Genomic DNA, 18086 nt, shown 5'->3' with positions numbered 1-18086 from the left:
CATCACACACAAAAATTGGTCTCTCTACCATCTATGTCAAAAACTTATCCCCAACACTCTAAGAATTTGCTGGACTGTTTGCTGGAGTGCTTGTGCACTGCGTTGTTTCCATCCCATGATATGTCGTGATAATTAAGTCCCCCATGAGACCCAGGTCCTGGAATTTGAAAGTTTCTATTAGGTGTTTAAAAAGGGCTTCATTCACCTCTTTCTTCTTGTTTGATGCCCACCATGACATCCCCTTTGCTCCTCTTCCCTCTGATCTTTATCCAGAGGCTATCAACAGGCATATCTTCTACTTTGTTCTGCACCTCAGACACTTTTATACATCTTCTTTATATACAAGATATTTATAAAGTCCTTGTGCAACTTTAATAACTTTGGATATACACATGATAGAAGCAAACTGTAAACAGCGACTGAAAGCATAATTTATTAAGTTTTTTATCATAGTGTAAGCATAACATTTTTTTCCATTTTATTTCAGACCCCGTAACTGAAAATAAAAATAATTTTCAAAATGAGTTGGAAAATCAGATTGAACGATGATGTATCACGAAAGATGGTGGTTATGTTGAAGTCTAGACATTTGAGCTGTGGTGTGTTAAAACTTAAAGAATTCTGCTTTCAATTGCCATTCACAGTTTGCTTCTATCATGTGTAGACCCAAACCTATTAAAGTTTAAAGTTGCACAACAACTTTATAAACACCCTGTATATGGCAATACCTTTTTGCTGTGTTTGTCCTTCCTGAATAATTATGTCCATCCCTAACAGTATTCTGGTAATGTGAAAAATCCTACCATGGCTCCATAATCCCAGTTACATTGTAATTCTGTGATTGTACATGAGGTAAAGAAGAAACAGTGAGTACACTCTGTTATGGGGGTCACTCAGTTAGAACTGGTAAGAAAAAGGAAGAAAAATCCATATTTGGGGGGGGGGGCAGGTTTCAATAAAACATTAGTCTCACTTAATTTTTCTATCTGGCTCCTCTCAGAAATGTTGCATTGAATGCTGTAGGCTGCTGTAGCCTTTGAACATACAGTTATTTACTATCTTATTATATTGCCTAGGATCCCTAGTCATATTTTATTTACCTGAAGACAAATTATAGCTTCCAGACTCATCAAACTTGTCAAAGTATTTTTTAAAGCTGTAGCATGTCTACTTAAAACTATAAATAAACAACACTTTCAGATCATGTGTTGAGGTTGGTTAGCTTCTTGTTTTTATGCTTATGTGGTGTAGAGGGGAAGGAAGAGGAGTGAACTGAGAAATTTCAAAGAAACCTTGCATTAGAGCCAAACACAGCCAAAGGGGCTATTGGCAACTAACCTTCAGAGAAGAGTAGATCAATACTGTACAGTCACCAGAAAGGAGATTTTATACATCACACACACACACACACACACACACTAGCCAATTGCCCATCAAGAATGATGGGGGGGGAGGGGGCTGGAATGGGGTGCCACCACCTAATGCCTCATGCTGCCACTCTTTTGCCTCTTGCAGGGAGTGGGGTAGGGAAGCCGAGGCCAGTGCTGCTGGCCCAGCTCCCCCACCCTCTGTCCGGTCCTTGGTGCGGCTTGCAGGGAGTGGAGTGGGGGAGCTGCGGCCAATGCTGTGGAATCATGGTGGCGCTCCCCCACGCTTGGAGCACTGTGATTGGCTGTTTCCATCAGCCAGTCAGAGTGCAAATAAAGTATTACGGACAGACAGACAGACAGACTTAGGCTTTTATAATATTAGAATATATATATAAATATATTTATACAAATATACACAGTATATACAAATATATTTTCTTTTCTGATTAAGAACTCAACCTTTTTCCAGTTCTATAACCTATGATCCTGATCCAATCCCACCAGCACAGGGGGCATTATTTTGAGAAATGACAGGGCATGGCCAATGGCCGCTGTCCTCTGGTTGTAAGGTTCAAGTTAATGTGTTTTGTGTCTGGTCTTAACTTGAACCAAGGATCAGGACTCCAGAGTTCTGTCCTGTATTTAGTTTGAAGCTGTAAGCAGAATATTTTTTTTCCTATATATTACAAGGCTGGTCACATAAAACAAAAGTCTCATTGCATGAAGAAATGTTTGTTATAGTTAAAAAAAAAGTGCTATAAGCTATTTGCTTTTTTAAAAATATGGTATATTGCAAGAAATATGTTCTTCTCCAGCCAACAGAAATGACTCTAAAAATCAGACAGACTGTGACTTTTAGTATTAAAGGCCACAAAAGAAATCAGACAAAGAAATCAGACAAATGCTCTAATAGTGAAAGTGCAATTAAGAACTTGGGATTGACTTATTTATTGTGAAACTATATAAGTAGCTTTTTATTAAGTTACCCTATTACTGAGAAAGTCCAACATTATTAGTAGTTGACAGACCTGATGCTTTTCCCCAACTGAACATATTTTATCACAAAGGTCAAAACTGAGATCATTTTTAAGATGCAATACAATGCTAGCATCATTTATTTCCTATTAAGGAAATCCTTCAAATCCCAACTCTACAAATGTTTGAAGCCAACAGAGCTTCACACAAAGATTTTCTGCCTAGAGCAGCTTGTAGAATCAGGATCTTAGAATTTAATTTGGTGCAGGGATATAGAGAACTACTCAGAGCACATCGTGACTTGTGCAACATTTTTTTGGAGTAATGCCAGCTATAAAGTAAAACAGTGGCCTCCTTATTTTACTGTATTGGGTTCAGCAGGAATTCCCAAGCCACTATGCAGTCTATTACTAGTTGTTGTGTAGGAGAAAGAAAGGCATTCTGGTGTCAATTCTACCTGCTGCTTTTATATATACTGGGCTGTAATGGAGCTAGAAGGAGCCAGGGGAGAATGTTTTCAGCACTGGGTTATAGAACTCCTTAAGTGTTGTAATTTATTCTGAGTTCTATTCAGACCCTGGCCAGCTGAGAACACAGATGGGACAAAAATGGCTTAAAACTCCTTTGCCTCCTTTCTTTGGTATGTGCTGTGTTGCACTTCCCAGGAAGCACAGCACATTATTTGTGTAAAATATCCTCCAGGACCAAAAGGATTCATCCTACATTCTGGATATATGAAAAGGCTGTTAATAAAACACTGTAATAAACCAGGGACTAACTGGGGCTGAGCCAGTCCCAGGCCCCAGCTAGAGGTAATCAGACAATCAAGCTGAGTTATCCCTCAGAGAGAAGGCCCACCCATACTGGCCATATAAGCTCAGATCAGACAGCAGGAAAGCTATGTGGGCAATGGACCTCATTTTTGTGCTTCTGGCCTGCTTGGAACTACTAAACTTGACCAGGGTTTGAATTATACTCCTACTCCTGGGAAGGGTCTGCAGTGGTGGCAGCTGGAAGGAGCCACTGCCTGAGCTGCTTAGAAAGGTGCAGGGCAAGCCAGGGGCTCTTGTCTTTTATGGGGGGCCTCTTGTCTCTTATGGGGGGCTCAGTCCCCTCTGAACCCTGAACTTGACTCTATGCTCTGAAACTCTAGTTTGTGACTGCTTATTCATGATTGTTCCTGTTGCTGTTCCTATCTTGGTCCTTTTGACCTGAATGAAGTGCTTGTCCTGACTAGTACCTCATTTTGTCCTTTGGTTTGATATCTTGGACCCAGGCTAACACCCAGCTTAATCTTGGCTTACACTTCAGTAACCCCTGACCTGGTTTGCTTCACTTGACCATCCTGACCTTGTTGCCCCTTACAGATGTTCACACATGTGCATGCACATGCATGAAAGTTCACAGACTTTCTAGGATGCATGCTTGTTTAGAGCTGGTTATCTTTCTGGCATTTGGTAGTACTTCTTATCAAATGCATGGGATCTATCTCCACCTCATGACAGCTGTATGTCTTAAAACCAAGATCAGATGAACATCTCGGCTTATCCTGAAGAAGCAATTAACTAAATTTGTTGTTTGAACTATACTGAAATGAAGGTGGTAGTTGAAGTAGGAAAGAAACAAAAAGTGACTAGTTTCAAGTTGTATGAGATGGTATTTTCCTCTGCAAGAGGAAGAATAGGAAGGAATGGAAATGTTAGATTTCTAAGAGGCTATTGCCAATAATAAAAAATAACAGAGAAATATGCAACTGCCAATGAAACAATTGTTAACATTTTCTACAGCAGTACATTTAAGATAATTATAATTGTTCTTGCAATACTTACAGAAAATATACCACATTAAACAAGAGGGGAAAATATATTTTATAAAACTCAGGCATATATTGGTTTTGTGTAGAAGAAACAATAACAGGAAGTAAATGACTAAATCATATCACTCTCAGAGGATTCACAACTTAAACACTAATAGACAATGCTTTATAAACTTTCAGCTAATAAAAAGAACTATCATCATGAAAAAGCTTGTTGGAAAAGCTTCTGAAAGAAAAGAAAAAGATGATGACAACTTCCAGATAAACATTAAATAAAAATTGAGCTACAGAGCTGGACTTACACAGTCCCTGCATTTGGGCTGCAGTTTTTTCAAAAGAGAATAATCAGGTCTGCATTTTGGTGCCTACAGTGAATTGTGGGTACAGTCAGTCATAGTTGAATATCTACTTGTTTGTCCCTACAAATCAGGTAAATAACAAGTTTATTAATAATCTGTCCTATAATTAACCAAGATTGTAAAACTACACATGCAAAAACTGAGACCCAACTGAATTTCAGATTTTTTAATTCCAGTTTCTGTTGTTAAATCTGAACAATTTCCATTGAAGCCATAATGTTTGTTCATAAATATAACCCAAAGCAAGATAATATCTACTTTTAATTCTGTTTACTGCTTTTAGGATCTGAACATTTAATAGGTGTGAAGTACAGTGATGACCACATTTTAGACCCTGAACAGAACTGAACTGAATTCAGTAGAAGCTGGTGACCACATTTTAGACCCTGAACAGAACTGAACTGAATTCAGTAGAAGCTGGATTTTGCCTGCTGAAGCCAGTAACAAAATACATACTTATCTAAGGTGAATTCTGAAACAGTAATCCTACCTGAAGCAGCTTCCTGATTCTTTTCAGGTTGTGTATCAACAAGAGGTTCTTTTCTTGTGAAACGCGGTCTAATTGTTCTTCCACTTGTATTAACAAGTTCTGCAAGAGGATTGTTGCCATTGGTTCATTGTTGGAGGCAGCCTCCCTATGCAATAAAAATTAATATGAAGCATACTTGCAAATGAACAAAAATTCATGATAAACGTCACTCATTAAATAACTTTTTTGGTTTGTTAATTTATATTGAGCAGAGAGAGTGAGAGAGAGAGAATGATTCTGTAGCTTGGTGGTTATAACCCTCATTTGAGAGGGAGGACAAACTAGGTTCCAATCTCTGCTCCACTGAATAGTTAAGCTACATGGAACAGCTTCAGCAGGAGAGATTCAGAATGATCCATCCTAGAATGTATCTTGCTGGTTAGGAAGATTTCTTGGCAGGTAGGAGACTTCACTTTAATCCCTGCTCCAAATGAAGCAGAGGGGGTACGGAATTGATATCTTTTGCATCCCTCATGAGTGCCCCAACCACAAAATCAAAGGTTCCTCTTTTTAATTCTCACCACTTTTGTAAATGGCACCTCTGTCCCTTTGTGAGTACAGCCTGAAAAATTTAAATATCTCATTTTAAGAATGAACCCTCAAATTAACTCTTTTGATGTTTATTTTTTATTTCTTCACAACTGAAAGTATTCACCAAATATAACCCAAATTTGCAAATAGTTTTGGCTGCCCCAAAACTCTACTTTTCTCCAGACAAAAGATTTTGGGGAAAAATTGCTTAGTTCTTTATTAAGCAAGGGGGGGAAAAGAAATGAAACAACTTCAAGCTTTAATTCAAAACTGATAAAATAGCCTAGAATCATTTTCTTCCATGCATACAATTTTGACATATCATTAATGTTCTAAACTGCTGTGTTACTACTGTCTATTGCTGTTCGCTGTGCCACATCTGTATCTGGCCTGCAGACCAGATCTAGCCCATGAGGAGAGGCAAGTTTGGCACCTCTGGTTTAGATAAACCCCTTCTGATCCAGACAGATAGCATGTAATCTTTTAATTAATACATTACTAAAACATGTGGATAGGATGTGTTTGCAACATTCATAAGCAAGTGCATTAGAAATCTGTTTCTATGGGTGCGTCCAGACGAGCACGCATGTGTCTCTTGCCCCATCTCAAACCCCTTTGAGATGGGGCAAGAGGCACATACGGGAATGAAAAAATGTTTCCTGCGCTGCAAACTGGCAGCATAGGGAGAAAATTAGACCCCTATCCAGGGGTCTAAAAAAAACAGTTTAAAAAAGCCAGGCAGGACACGGTCCCAGGCCATGCCCTGAGGCAGACTGGGTCCTCCACGGAGACGCTGTGGCTGCCAGAGTGTCTCTATGGTTGACCCTCACCTGGTGCTGAAATGTGGCCTGCCAGACAGCACATTCAGCACCAGGGCTCTAGTGCCGTAAGTAAGGGGTTGGGGAGGGGAAGCTGGAGGAGGGGACTATGGGGGGACCCCACTGGCCCCGCCTGCTCCCCCAGCCCCCCTGACCCAGCCCTGCCCGGCCCCACATCTGCCCATCCCAGGACCCAATCACTTCCCTGCCCAGCCCCTCCCCCTGGCTGCCCCCCAAACCCCTGATCATTTCCTGCATGCTCCTCCCCCTGCCTGCCCCCCAGACTCCCCCATCACTTCCCTGACTGGCTGCCCCCCCTGCCTGCCCCCCCGAGGCCCCAATTCCTGCCTCCCCACCCCAGCATCCCCATAGTTTTGAAAAAACAAAAGAAAAAAACCCCGGCACTTACTGGCAGTTGGCTGCTGTCTGTGTCACTGGGGCCCTGCCCACACACTGCAGGAAGAGAGACAGCCCCAGCCTGGGACCTCCTGTCCCCCGCTGCCCTGTGCTGCCTGGGGGGGCTCTGCCAGGAAGCCCCAGAGCGCCCCCCACCCCTGCTTCTAGGGTAAGTAGAGGCTTTTTTTCCCTTTTTTTTCTTTTTTTTAAAGTGAGGGTGCCTGGAGTTGGGGGGAGCCATGGGGGCCTGGGGTGCAAGTGGGGGTGGGGTCAGGCAGGGCAGCCATTGGGGGTCTGGGGAAGCGGGAGGTGGGGCTGGGAGGCAGCCATTGGGGGGCTGGAGCAGCTGGCAGGGGATGGGGCCAGGTGGGGCAGCAATTGGGGGGGTGGGGTGGGGCATGTGGGCCTTGCAGGGGGTTGGGGGGCTGTAGTGTGGGGGCCCTGTGTGGGGACTGCCCCCTGTTGGGGGGCCATAACCCCTGTTGGGGGGCTGTATGTTGGGGTGGCCTGAATCCCCTGTTGGGGGGGCCATAGCCCCTGTGGGAGGGCAGCAAAATATATATTCATGAATTCATGAAACATGTATTTAGAGTTCACTTTATTATTATTATAAGAGAGGCTTCCATATTGCTTTAATACTGTAGATATATCAATAAAACATTGCCCAACTGATCGCTGTCTCTGTCTCACTCTCTCTCTTATAGTGGTCTTTTGTTTTACTTGTGGAGGAACATGGATTTTGGGGTATTTTACAGAGTGACTTTGGGATTTTTTTATCAGGGATTTTTCAGTTTTCCAATAGGGAACACCAGAATTCCTGCTAGGGAGGCCAGTGGCAGGACCCTGCCTGCTCAGAGCTGGCACCTTGGACCCAGCTGGCTGTGGCTGACCTCCTGGCCAAATGAAGCCAGGAGGATCATGCTTTGACAGTTCAAAGCAGGCCACCACACCTGGAACATCTTCTGGGCGATAGCTGCCCAGATGGCTGGGCAGGGGCACACATGGCAGTAGTGCTGCACAGAGGCCAACTGGCCTGGCCCAGAGGGGCAGATGCCTCTATGGCTCTGCAGTCCCCATCCGGGTCTGGCAGGTGGGCAGCAGGTCACAGCCAGGCAGCAGCCCCCACTGCCAGACTGCTGCAGTGGGTAGAGCGTGCAGGGAACTCTCAGGGCTGCTTTAGCAGTCCAGCTGGCACAAGGGGTAGTGTCCCCAGGTACCAATTGGCTGGGCCCCAGAAGCTCCTGAGAGCTAGCCCTGAGCTACTTGCCAGGGTGGCTTTTTATATTGATGGGGACAACACAGGTACTGGCCCCGGGTTCTGGCTCCCCCTGGCTGCAGATCTGGGAGGAGCCAGGCAGGGTTATTTTGCCCCAAGTGGCACAATTTGCTCCTCAGCAAAGTGCATGTCTGAAGCATGTGCGCTGAGGCAAAAAGCCCCGGCTCAAATTTGCACTGCTTCTATTTGAGCTGCTGCAAGTGCACGTGCTTGCATGTGTGGACACGCCCTATCATAGAACTGGTCTACCTGCTCCAGAAATTTTATTTCCAGCTGCTGGACTTGACTCCACTGGGACATACTATATAAGAAACAGCAAAAAGGGTTAATGTTAAATATACATTTAAGTCTTTTGTTTTCAGAATACATGCTGCCTACTTCTCACTTCCCTCCTTTCAGAGGATGCTGTCAGCTCAAAACAATCAGTTAGTCAGTTAAATAAGAGTTAGAAGTATTTTTTGGTGTTATCCCTGCCTGGGCATTCCTGCCAATTTTTTGTGGTTCCACAACCATAGTTTCCTCTTTATTGTAAATGGCTTTCTGCATTTATAAGTCAGTGTATGAAAACTTGTAAAGAAAGTAGAAGGTAATCTTTCTTTTAAATAGAAAGTCCATTTCAGGAAAGTACTGTAGTTTAAATAGCAAAATTATATTTTAAACTTAGAAATGATCATTCTTAACAGAATTTTAGTAAGCAGCTAGGTAGTTGCACCTGCTAGTTTGAATAATTTATGAGGCAAAGTGTTTTTTTGTGATATATTTTATTAGACCAGTTGTATAGTTGGGAGAGAAACCCTTGCTTCTTGCACATTTTTCTGGGTCAGCCGGGTTACAACAATACTCCAACCCTACTACACAATTTAATTAATTTATACTGCTCTCATTGTGTATTGTATATTTAATAGTATTTTATTTATAATTACTATGTAGCCCCCTCATTTTCTTTGCTGGTGGGCTATATCCTAGCCCATCACATGAAGTTATTTATCTCTTTAACTACTATGACACTTTGTGTGCTTTGGGAACCAACCTAGGAACCGTAAATCAATACAGAATAAAAGGAATGAAATAAAAGGGATGAAGACATGGATAGAAATCAGAAAGTTTATATCTAAACTAGGTGTCTCTAATTTTACCTTACCTGTGGGGCTTTCAGTTTGGAATTTTGCACTCTACATTTTTACAGGATTGTGGCTATGTGTCTGGTAAAAGTAGTTCTGGAACGATAACTAAATACAAAGAATATGGGATAACCCTTGATGTAGGACCAGGACACATATATCAGACCTACACTTTCATTCCTTACTCAGGCAAAACTTATACTGATCTCCAACACTTTTTAAGTGCAGGATTGTGATAATTATTATTATGGTTATAATCTGCGACAAAACTCTAGTAATAGAGTTTTGGAAAATACTACAGAGTCATGGTTATAAATACTGGGCCAGATCTGAATACTAGATCCAACCTTTGCCAGGCAGATTGGAGTGGGAGCTGTGACTAGCTGACTGACTATGCCTCCTTGATTGGATGCATGTTAGCAGTGCTTGGGGCTGCACTAAATTGCTGCAGCTAGCATCCTGCTTCAGCTACTGCTTCTGCCTATCATTCATCTTTACCCCTGCTAAGCCTCCTGCGGTGGGGGCTGCAGAACAAAAGAAACCTAGAAGTCAGGCATGGTATCTTGGTATCTTTGGTATCCCTCTGGTACAAAGGACAAGTTGATTTGAGATATCAGACTTATATTTACTTTTTTGAAAGAACATGAATTTATTTTTGAAGAAAATTATAAGCAAAGTATGCATTAGTTTTGAATGCTTCAAACTAAACGAGTGAAGGAGGGGAAAAAAGAAACAAAACGTCACTGCCTTGACCTTCGTCTCTTGTTGTTAGTATTTATTAATTAAATGTATTTAATAAATGAAAGCCTCAACCAGAGATTTGGTCCCTTTTACATATGTGTATAAACATTATACTTGTTGAAATATTCACATGGAAATGTTTCCTCGATAAAATAAGGGCTCATCAGATTATTTTTTTTGCAAGGAAATGTTGACTTTAACCAAATATTCATTTTTTTTCAGTTTTGAATCACCATGGCATAATGTCACAATTTTGAAGTACTGACCTTGCTTTTTTAGTCTTGTGACTATCCATGTTTAATTTTCTTTGAGCCTAAGAGGGGCACTGTATAAGCTGAAGTACTTATATATGTACTTGAGTCTTGAGTAGTTACCCAGGCAACACAGAAGGTTGCTGGTAGCTTTTTCTCTGAAAAGTCTTCATAATTTGTCCCTGTGTATGTGAGTTATTGAATGCAGTATATAACATCACTAGGGAGTATGCCCCAGAAAAAAAATGATTAAGGGTCAAAATGTGCTCAGATAATAAAATCAGATAATATTTGTGAAATAGATACTATCTGGTTCTCTTAAGTTGATGGGCTGTTCTCTTAAGTTGGAGTGTTGTAATGGTTCAGAAAATGTGACAGGCAAGGATGGTTTTTGGTGATTTTTCTTAAGTTGGTAAATAATTATGCATTTACTTCAATATACAAAGTCCTCTGAAACTGCATTATAATTCTATTTTATAAAAACTTCCCAGGAATATAATTTCTGAATGACATCCTAATTTTTAATTCCTTTTCTCCTTCTTACATTACTTTTACTTAGCGAAAGAGAAAATAGTCCCTCATTCACTTTTGTTTCCTTGAAATGGTCCAGGAAGAATTAGATATGAAGGTATGTCATTCTCTTTACAGGTGAACTGATAATTTTGCAGTTTGCAGAAAACTCAGCACTCAAAGATACATACAAAGAGCCAATTTCAGTCTTAACCCCACTGATTTTGTCATACTTGCTCAGGGAAGTCCTGGGATTTATATACTGAGTCACTTTCAGTGAGTGTTTTGCGTAGAAAATGTTAATGGAGTTTAATGTTTGGGAGTTCTGGAGTTGCAGACACATCAAGAACACACAATGAAGCCTAGGGAAGGAAGGCTATATTTTGCTCAGGTGTAAATTTTTCTAGGATTCTATTTACATGTATTTGCCTCAATAAATAAATACCTGCAGGGCAAGGACTTTTATTTTTAAACGGGATTTTGGTAGCATAGCACAGAGGCTTAGAATGTTAGGGTTGGAAGGGACCTCAGGAGGTCATCTAGTCCAACCCCCTGCTCAAAGCAGCACCATCCCCAGCTAGATCATGCCAGCCAAGACTTTGTCTAGCCAAATCTTAAAAATTTCTATCTAGTACAATCTAGCTCAAACTAACCAATACAAATCATGGTGTTTTCCATTTCTTTTTCAGTCATGAAATAAACCATTTAAGTAGACTGACTGCCATGTTCTTTTGTTGGGAAACAGAAATTGAAAAACAACTTGAAGCACTGACTTGGTCAAACTCATACCCATAAAATATTTTAGCTTCTCAATTTTTTTTGTTTTTATTTTTTTGTTTGTTTCCAAGGAAGCTAAGACTAAACATCAAAACCACTGAACATACGCAGTTTACTTTTATTATTACCTTAAAGCACAATATATACATGGTTGCCTTACATTGCAAACTTGTTTACATTGTGTGCATATGACTCTCAAACTGTTTCTTATTTACGTGGTGTATAGTACAAACTGAACATGGCTACAAATTTTGAACTATTTCTAGGGATAAAAAAATCTTGCAGAGCACTATATTTTCAATATGTTCCAGGAAAACTGCCTGGCTTCAAAATGTGCTGGTTCTGAGGATGTCACACGCAGGTGGTTGCAACATTTCTGCCTATCATCTCCCTGTCCATCCATCCATCTGAATCATAGACCATCCTGATGTCTAACCTAATCTGCCCTTGCTGCAGCTTGAGACCGTTTCTTTCTCTCTGCTCCTGTCCGTCCACCCTGCAGTGACTCCTCGTGAAGGCCCGCTTGGGGCAAGGCGGGCTCCCACCCCGAGCACCCCCGCTCAGGACTGCCGCCGGGGCCTCCCCGCGCCTCAGGGCTCCGCCGACACGTGCGCGTCGCGTCCCCCCCATCCCCGACGCCGCCGGGCTCCGAGCCGCGCCCGCCCCGGCCCCCCGCCGCGTCCCCCGTCAGGGCGGCTCCGCACCCGCCCTCCGCCCGCTCCGGGCCCCCGGCTGGGGCACGCGACGGGCTGCCCCGCGCCTCCGCGGAGCTGCCCCTGGCCCGGGCCAGCGAGGTCGGTGCCCGCCGCGCCCCGCACTTGCCTGTCCGGGCGGGTCCGAGCGGACCCCAGCGGCGCGACGCGGACTCCCTGCGCTCCGCTCCGCGCCCGCCCGCGCCGCGCACTTTATGCTGCCGGCGCCGCCGCCGCGGCTTTCCTGTGCGTCAGTGCCGGAGCCTGCCCTTCCTGCCCCGGCCCCGCTCCCCGGGGCTCCCCCACCTCGCCGGCCCCGGGGAAAGCCCGCCTCTGCGCCTTCCCCTCCCGTCTCAGCCGGGAGCCCGACGCGGGGCGAAGGCCGGGCTCCTCCTGGCTCGTGGGGAGTACGTGCCTCTCGGGGGCTGCGGGGCCGCTCTCCTGAGCCCAGCGCCCCTGCACCCTGCGGCGCCGCGGGAGCCTTTCTCGAGGTGATGAGTTAAACCCAGGGCTTGTGTACAAGTGCCTTTACACCGGCTTAAAGTTCCTGCGCCGCGCGCAAGAATAGGCTGGGGTTGCCATGTGCAGGCTTAAGGCACATTCACACTGTGCGTGGACCATTGGGGACCCTCCGAGATCGGCCGCGCACCCCCTGGAAGCGCCTCCCCCTCCCCCATCAGGGATCTGGTCCCCCCCCTCGACTCGGGAGGTATCAGTCGCCCGTGGTGCGGACAGATTTGGGATTATGGTCCCACATCTAAGTCAGTCCACACGCGCACAGCATTACTGGGTGTCCAGACTGCAGTTCTTCACAGCCAAGGTGCCTAGACTGGAATCAGCTCCCTCCAGAGGTGGTGCAGTCGCCTACCCTGGAAATCTTCCAAAGGAGACTGGACTGTCACCTTGCTGGGGTCACCTGACCCCACTTGTGTTTCCTGCCTGGTGTAGGGGGCGGGCCCGATGATCTTCCGAGGTCCTTTCTAGCCTGCAACCTATCAATCTATACAAGAGCATTACTGTGCAGTAACACATCAGGCATATGTTATACTTGCATGACACAGGTATCACATTTGCACTCAAGTTGGCAGAAGTCACCATATTTCCTGTGCAATATGGGCATGCACGTGTAGACATGTGCCCATACTGCACAGTAATTTCAGTTACTGTGCAGTAAAAGTGCATGTGTAGACACACCCCAAGAGATTCAAATAGGAATCCACTTGCTGTGGTCTTGTTGAGCTCTGCCACAGAAGAACCCCTCTCCTATTTTTCTGCAGTCAGAAAAACGATTCAAAACCAAGAGCTAGCATTTTCCAAGGGCGGCCTCCAGTCTGAAAGGTTAAGGACTGCTGCCTTCCTCCAAAGGCTAAGCGCATCCAAAGTGGATTCTTTTGTCCCCCTCTACTGGTACCTACTATAGCCAGCAAACTACTGTGCCTCAGCCAGGCATCAGCTGGTGAAAGGTTTTACCATTGTTGGCAATTCAGTCAGGAGGCTGGCAAGTGAACGTATCTTCTTGGAAATAATTGGGGAACAAAAGATTTTACAGGAATTTCTGGTATTCTTGCTGCTGGCTCCATTTTGCAGGTTTCAAACTGGACATATGTTCCAGGGCTTTGTAAAAATGGCAGCTACCTTTTATTTTTTTTATCGAAATAATGTTTGAGATCGCTGCTGAGTATTTTTATTTCTGACAGCTGCAACAATAACGTTATCATCTCAACACCCTTTCAGTAAGAAATTGGATTCAAAATACCAGTGGCAGAAACCTTAGCAAAAAGGAAAAAAAAAAAAAAAAGGAAAATTGTTAAGACGTTGAAAGTGATTTGTAAAGAATTGGTTTTGGGGGAAATTCCAATTTTCATCAGAAAAAATACCAACAAGTAAAAGAATCCAGAAACGAAAAAGTTGAGAGTCTATTTATTATCATAACACTTTTATCTATAAAACAAAATATGAGTCTGGGTGGAAAGCTACATTTCCTTTTAATTTCCACCGATCTGCTATCAACATACAAGGAGACTGTACATCCTAATAGAATTTTCCTGTTTTTCAGTTGGGCAAGATGATCTCTCCTAGTCCAAAGGCTGGTCAGTCAAATGTCACATTTTGACACGCTTGGCTGATTGAACGACTTTCACAAGTTAAGCTGCTGGTTAATACTAGCTACGAGCAAGATATTCTTGTGAAGAATCTGTTCATAAGTAGTAGTAAAGGTATGAAAATATCAGTTTGCAGTTTATGAAACTTTATGTGCAATGGCTATCATTATCTATATTTCTGCCTAGCAATGACCAACGTGTGATAACTTCTTTCCAAACTAAAATAAGCCTCAATCCCTGACCAAAGGAGTTTGCATTCGAAACTCAGAGGCTGCGTCTACATTTGCCACTAGGGGTCAGCAATTACCTAGGGAGTTTACGGCTCCTGGGAAGCTCCCGCGTGTGGGTCTGCATGTATGCCTGGACTGCAGCACACTGAGCCACGTTGTAGCAGCTCTGGCTGGCAGGGGATCCCAGGGAACACCTGCTAAATACACTGTATGCCTTGCTTTTGAGGTCCAAGGCACACTGCTGTACTTTACCAACATGTTGCTTCTGTGCTGGTTTTATAGGCACTTTGTAAAGTCTAAAGAGTGGGTACATCTATATGTGCTCTGAAGGCGCCGTGGTTACTGTGCTGTCATTTAGTACTTCCTTTTGGGAAGTGTTGCACAGTAACAGCCCGTACTATGCCACGTGTGCCACGCATGGTTCTTTTTAGGGGTTACGTCACTGTAGCAATGCCGCCTACTGAGGGAGTACGTCTCTATGGCCACGTAGCTGCAGCATCAGGTTTTTTGCCCTCGGATGCTATATCACAGTAACACATTGCTACAGCAATGTAGTGGCACGTGTACAGATTTCCCTTGCTTTATGCTGTACATGTGTTCCTGGAAAACAGCACAAAACTTAAAGTTGCATAAAGGGAACCCACTTTACAATGTAACAAATACAGATACATTCCAAGACCTCATTGTACTGACCCCCACACCTATTTCTACTACTTTTACAAGATGATTTTGGTATTCACCAACACCAGACAGTACACACAAGCACAGGGCACTATCATAACGCAGATGGCAACTATAGAAACGTGTCAGACAACAAGCAAGGAACACACATCCACACAGGAGACTATATTTTGGTGCGCATCACTCCCACAATGCACTGCACAAAGCAGCTGATTGTGGACTTCCATCACACTGATTGCATAAGAGTGAATTTACTTTGCATATAACACATTTTTGGTATAAAAAGGGTCATTGCATAAGAGTGAATTTTCACATACAGAACCCACATAAAGCGAGGGAAACCTGTTTTTTGTGCCCACTGACAAAACTGATCCATTAACTTCAAAGAACATTGGTTGGGTCTTTCCTGTGTGCAACATGAACATAAAATGATATGTCTAAATAAGTGGAGGATTCTAACTGGTGATATATTTTGCTGCATTGGGTACACAAGATATAAAGCAGTCTGCAAATAGTGTTCTCTTTCTGCTTCAGATTGCTATGAAAATAATCTGCCAGCAGAGGGCACTTAACACCATACTTCTGAGAATTACCTGCAAGAATAAAACAAGCAAACAAAACTGGTGTTAATTTAAACTTTTTTTTACTATATCTAGACCATCTAGCAGTAAGTGTTAGCTTTATATCTTAATGATAATATTCAATTTTTTAAATGAGTTATTTAGAGGATTAAAACAAAACTCCTGGTTTGAAATTTCTAAGGAAATTTGAAACCATATCTGAATGTTCTGGTTTGGACCCATATCTTATGTTAATAATAAACATTCAAGGGGTGCATCTACAAGTGCACTTTAATATGCATTAGCCTATTTTAATGTGTATTAAAGTGTCACAAAAACCCATGGTCTTTAGTTAATGCACATTAAAATAGACTAATGCAACTTTTTATAGTTTCTCACAATGGAGGTACTAAATATAATGTGCATTACCTAAAGCGCGTTAATGAACGTGTAGATGTGCAAGGTATATTTAAAAGAGATAAGAGAACAATTCAGTATCTCTATACAAAGCCCTGTTTACTTCTGAAAATTGGATACTTTTTATTTATGTCTACTGCATACAGATTAGTTCACTTAATAGCTTTATGAAATTTTCATAAATCTCATTTGTGAGATTTTTGATAGAGAAATGAGTTACTTTCCTGTAGGCAAAATTCTGCTCTCAGACTTGCTTACAGGACCTTACTCAGATAGTTTGTATTGTCTGTGTGTGTGTGGGAGGGGTAGGCATGCACATCAAATGTCCATTCACCATCATGGGTATTCTACTTTAAAACATCAAGTAAAATATTCAAGGTGCTCTCCATTAGTAAGATCTCAGATCAGAATTTTTTTCCTGTGAGATTCAGTATTCAGTAACCACTCTGAGTACTCTGGGGAAATTTGGATTTTAACTGGACTAGATTACTGGTTCTTGCATCAGTGTTCAGACTTGTATATGACAGTGTGTCTGACAGATAATGGCAGTAAATGGTGTTTCTTCCCTGTAATAAAGCTAACATGCAAGACATTTCATTTGTTGTGTGTTTAGTGTCAGTTTTACATGGTTTCCTCATATACCCACAGGTACAAGTCTTTTTAGAACTTGTTCATTTTAATCACTGATGAGAATATTTGCTTGTCATGAATGGGAGGTTTATAGTCACTATCATAGTGATTTTATGTAGTAAATGAAATTCACAGGCTTTCATTTAAACAACTTATCAAATTAATACAGAATGCAAAAAGAATTACAATTTTGTATTTTCTCCCCTCTCAGAGCTAGTGATTATACCATAAGACTTAGTACTGTAAGGGGGCACCTGGGCCATCAAGTATGGTGTAAAGATTGTATAAACATTCCATATGATTTATGTTGCAGGTGTCTCCTAGAGCCGTCAGCTCCACTGTGCAAGGCACGGTATGAACAGAAGAGATTTTGTTACTCACTGTGCAACCTTGGGCAATACGTTTAGCATGCTGTGCTTCAGTTTCCTCATCTGTTAAATGAGAATATTTAGGCCTGCCTCACAGATGGATTGTTGAACTGCTTTAATACTACATGGAAAATCCTATAGAAGGCCAGATGTATTCTTATTGCTAAACCAGGCATGTTATGTAATTAACAGTGTCCTGTTGTCCATTACTTTTCTTGTTAGATGATCTGATCACAACTGTAACAAAAATATACATAGAAAGATAGCTCTATATACCAAATTAAATTTTATAACTTTTAAAGACTATGTAACTGTTCACCTATATTGAACTTTTTTTTTCTTTTCTTTTTCTGAATTGGTCAGGTAGGTCAACATTTCCTTACCAGCAGTAACAGTGGGCTGCAAATTATTTATGTGCATCCAGAGATATAGAGTAGCAAAAATACAAAATGTTTCTATATAAACAGGGTGTGAATTGAGATGGAGCTTGGTGGCGGGGGGGGACCTAAGGCCCCCCCCATAAGAGATGAGAGCCCCCTGTAAGATTTGAAAAATAACCTAGGGGGTCTCTGATTGGATTGCTCCTTCACTTAGGTGAACTTGTTAATCAATGAACCAGTTTAATTTTTTTTGCAGACCCCGCTGAGAGTCAAAGTATAATTCAAACCCTGTATATAAAGACATAACCTATCACAGAAATTAGGATGCTCATGAGACCATACCTACAGTTGAATCCTAGGTATATTTTGGGGCACTGAAATACCAAAAAAAGTACCATTAATTGTTGATATAGTAATACTTTATTACTGGAGAAGAGAATTTCCATCTGAGCTCTTACAGTCACCATTGTTAGAGGGCCCCCAGTATGGTAATATCTTAACATCTAAGTACCCTCAAAATTCAGATTCAGAACCTGATGTTATGGCTCAATGGGGA

At 42.4% G+C, this 18086-nt stretch overlaps 1 protein-coding gene and 1 long non-coding RNA gene across 3 annotated transcripts in view; one reads left to right on the top strand and one right to left on the bottom strand.

Annotated features, from left to right (window-relative positions):
* Positions 1 to 12488, bottom strand: part of STAT4 (signal transducer and activator of transcription 4) — a 78925-nt gene extending 66437 nt beyond the window's left edge. The window contains exons 1-3 of one of the 2 annotated variants that reach the window (XM_090045224.1): positions 12293 to 12488; positions 8320 to 8371; positions 5011 to 5155 (exon numbers count right to left, since the gene is read on the bottom strand). In XM_090045224.1, coding sequence (XP_089901350.1) covers positions 5011 to 5130 — 120 coding nt within the window. In that variant the 5' untranslated portion in view covers positions 5131 to 5155; positions 8320 to 8371; positions 12293 to 12488. The remainder of the gene's footprint in view (positions 1 to 5010; positions 5156 to 8319; positions 8372 to 12292) is intronic. The other variant, XM_090045223.1, reaches the window with a different exon arrangement.
* The window catches only part of LOC149867350 (uncharacterized), an 86705-nt gene extending 69431 nt beyond the window's left edge, over positions 1 to 17274 (top strand). Inside the window, exons 3-4 of the long non-coding RNA XR_016442019.1 lie at positions 14219 to 14378; positions 17096 to 17274. This is a non-coding gene — a long non-coding RNA (uncharacterized LOC149867350). The remainder of the gene's footprint in view (positions 1 to 14218; positions 14379 to 17095) is intronic.
* Positions 17275 to 18086: the final 812 nt, after the last annotated feature.

Source organism: Crocodylus siamensis, chromosome 4 (genome assembly GCF_052110815.1).
Source record: "Crocodylus siamensis isolate JL-2025a chromosome 4, ASM5211081v1, whole genome shotgun sequence".
NCBI lineage: Eukaryota > Metazoa > Chordata > Crocodylia > Crocodylidae > Crocodylus > Crocodylus siamensis.
This window is presented reverse-complemented; position numbering and strand designations above follow the sequence as displayed.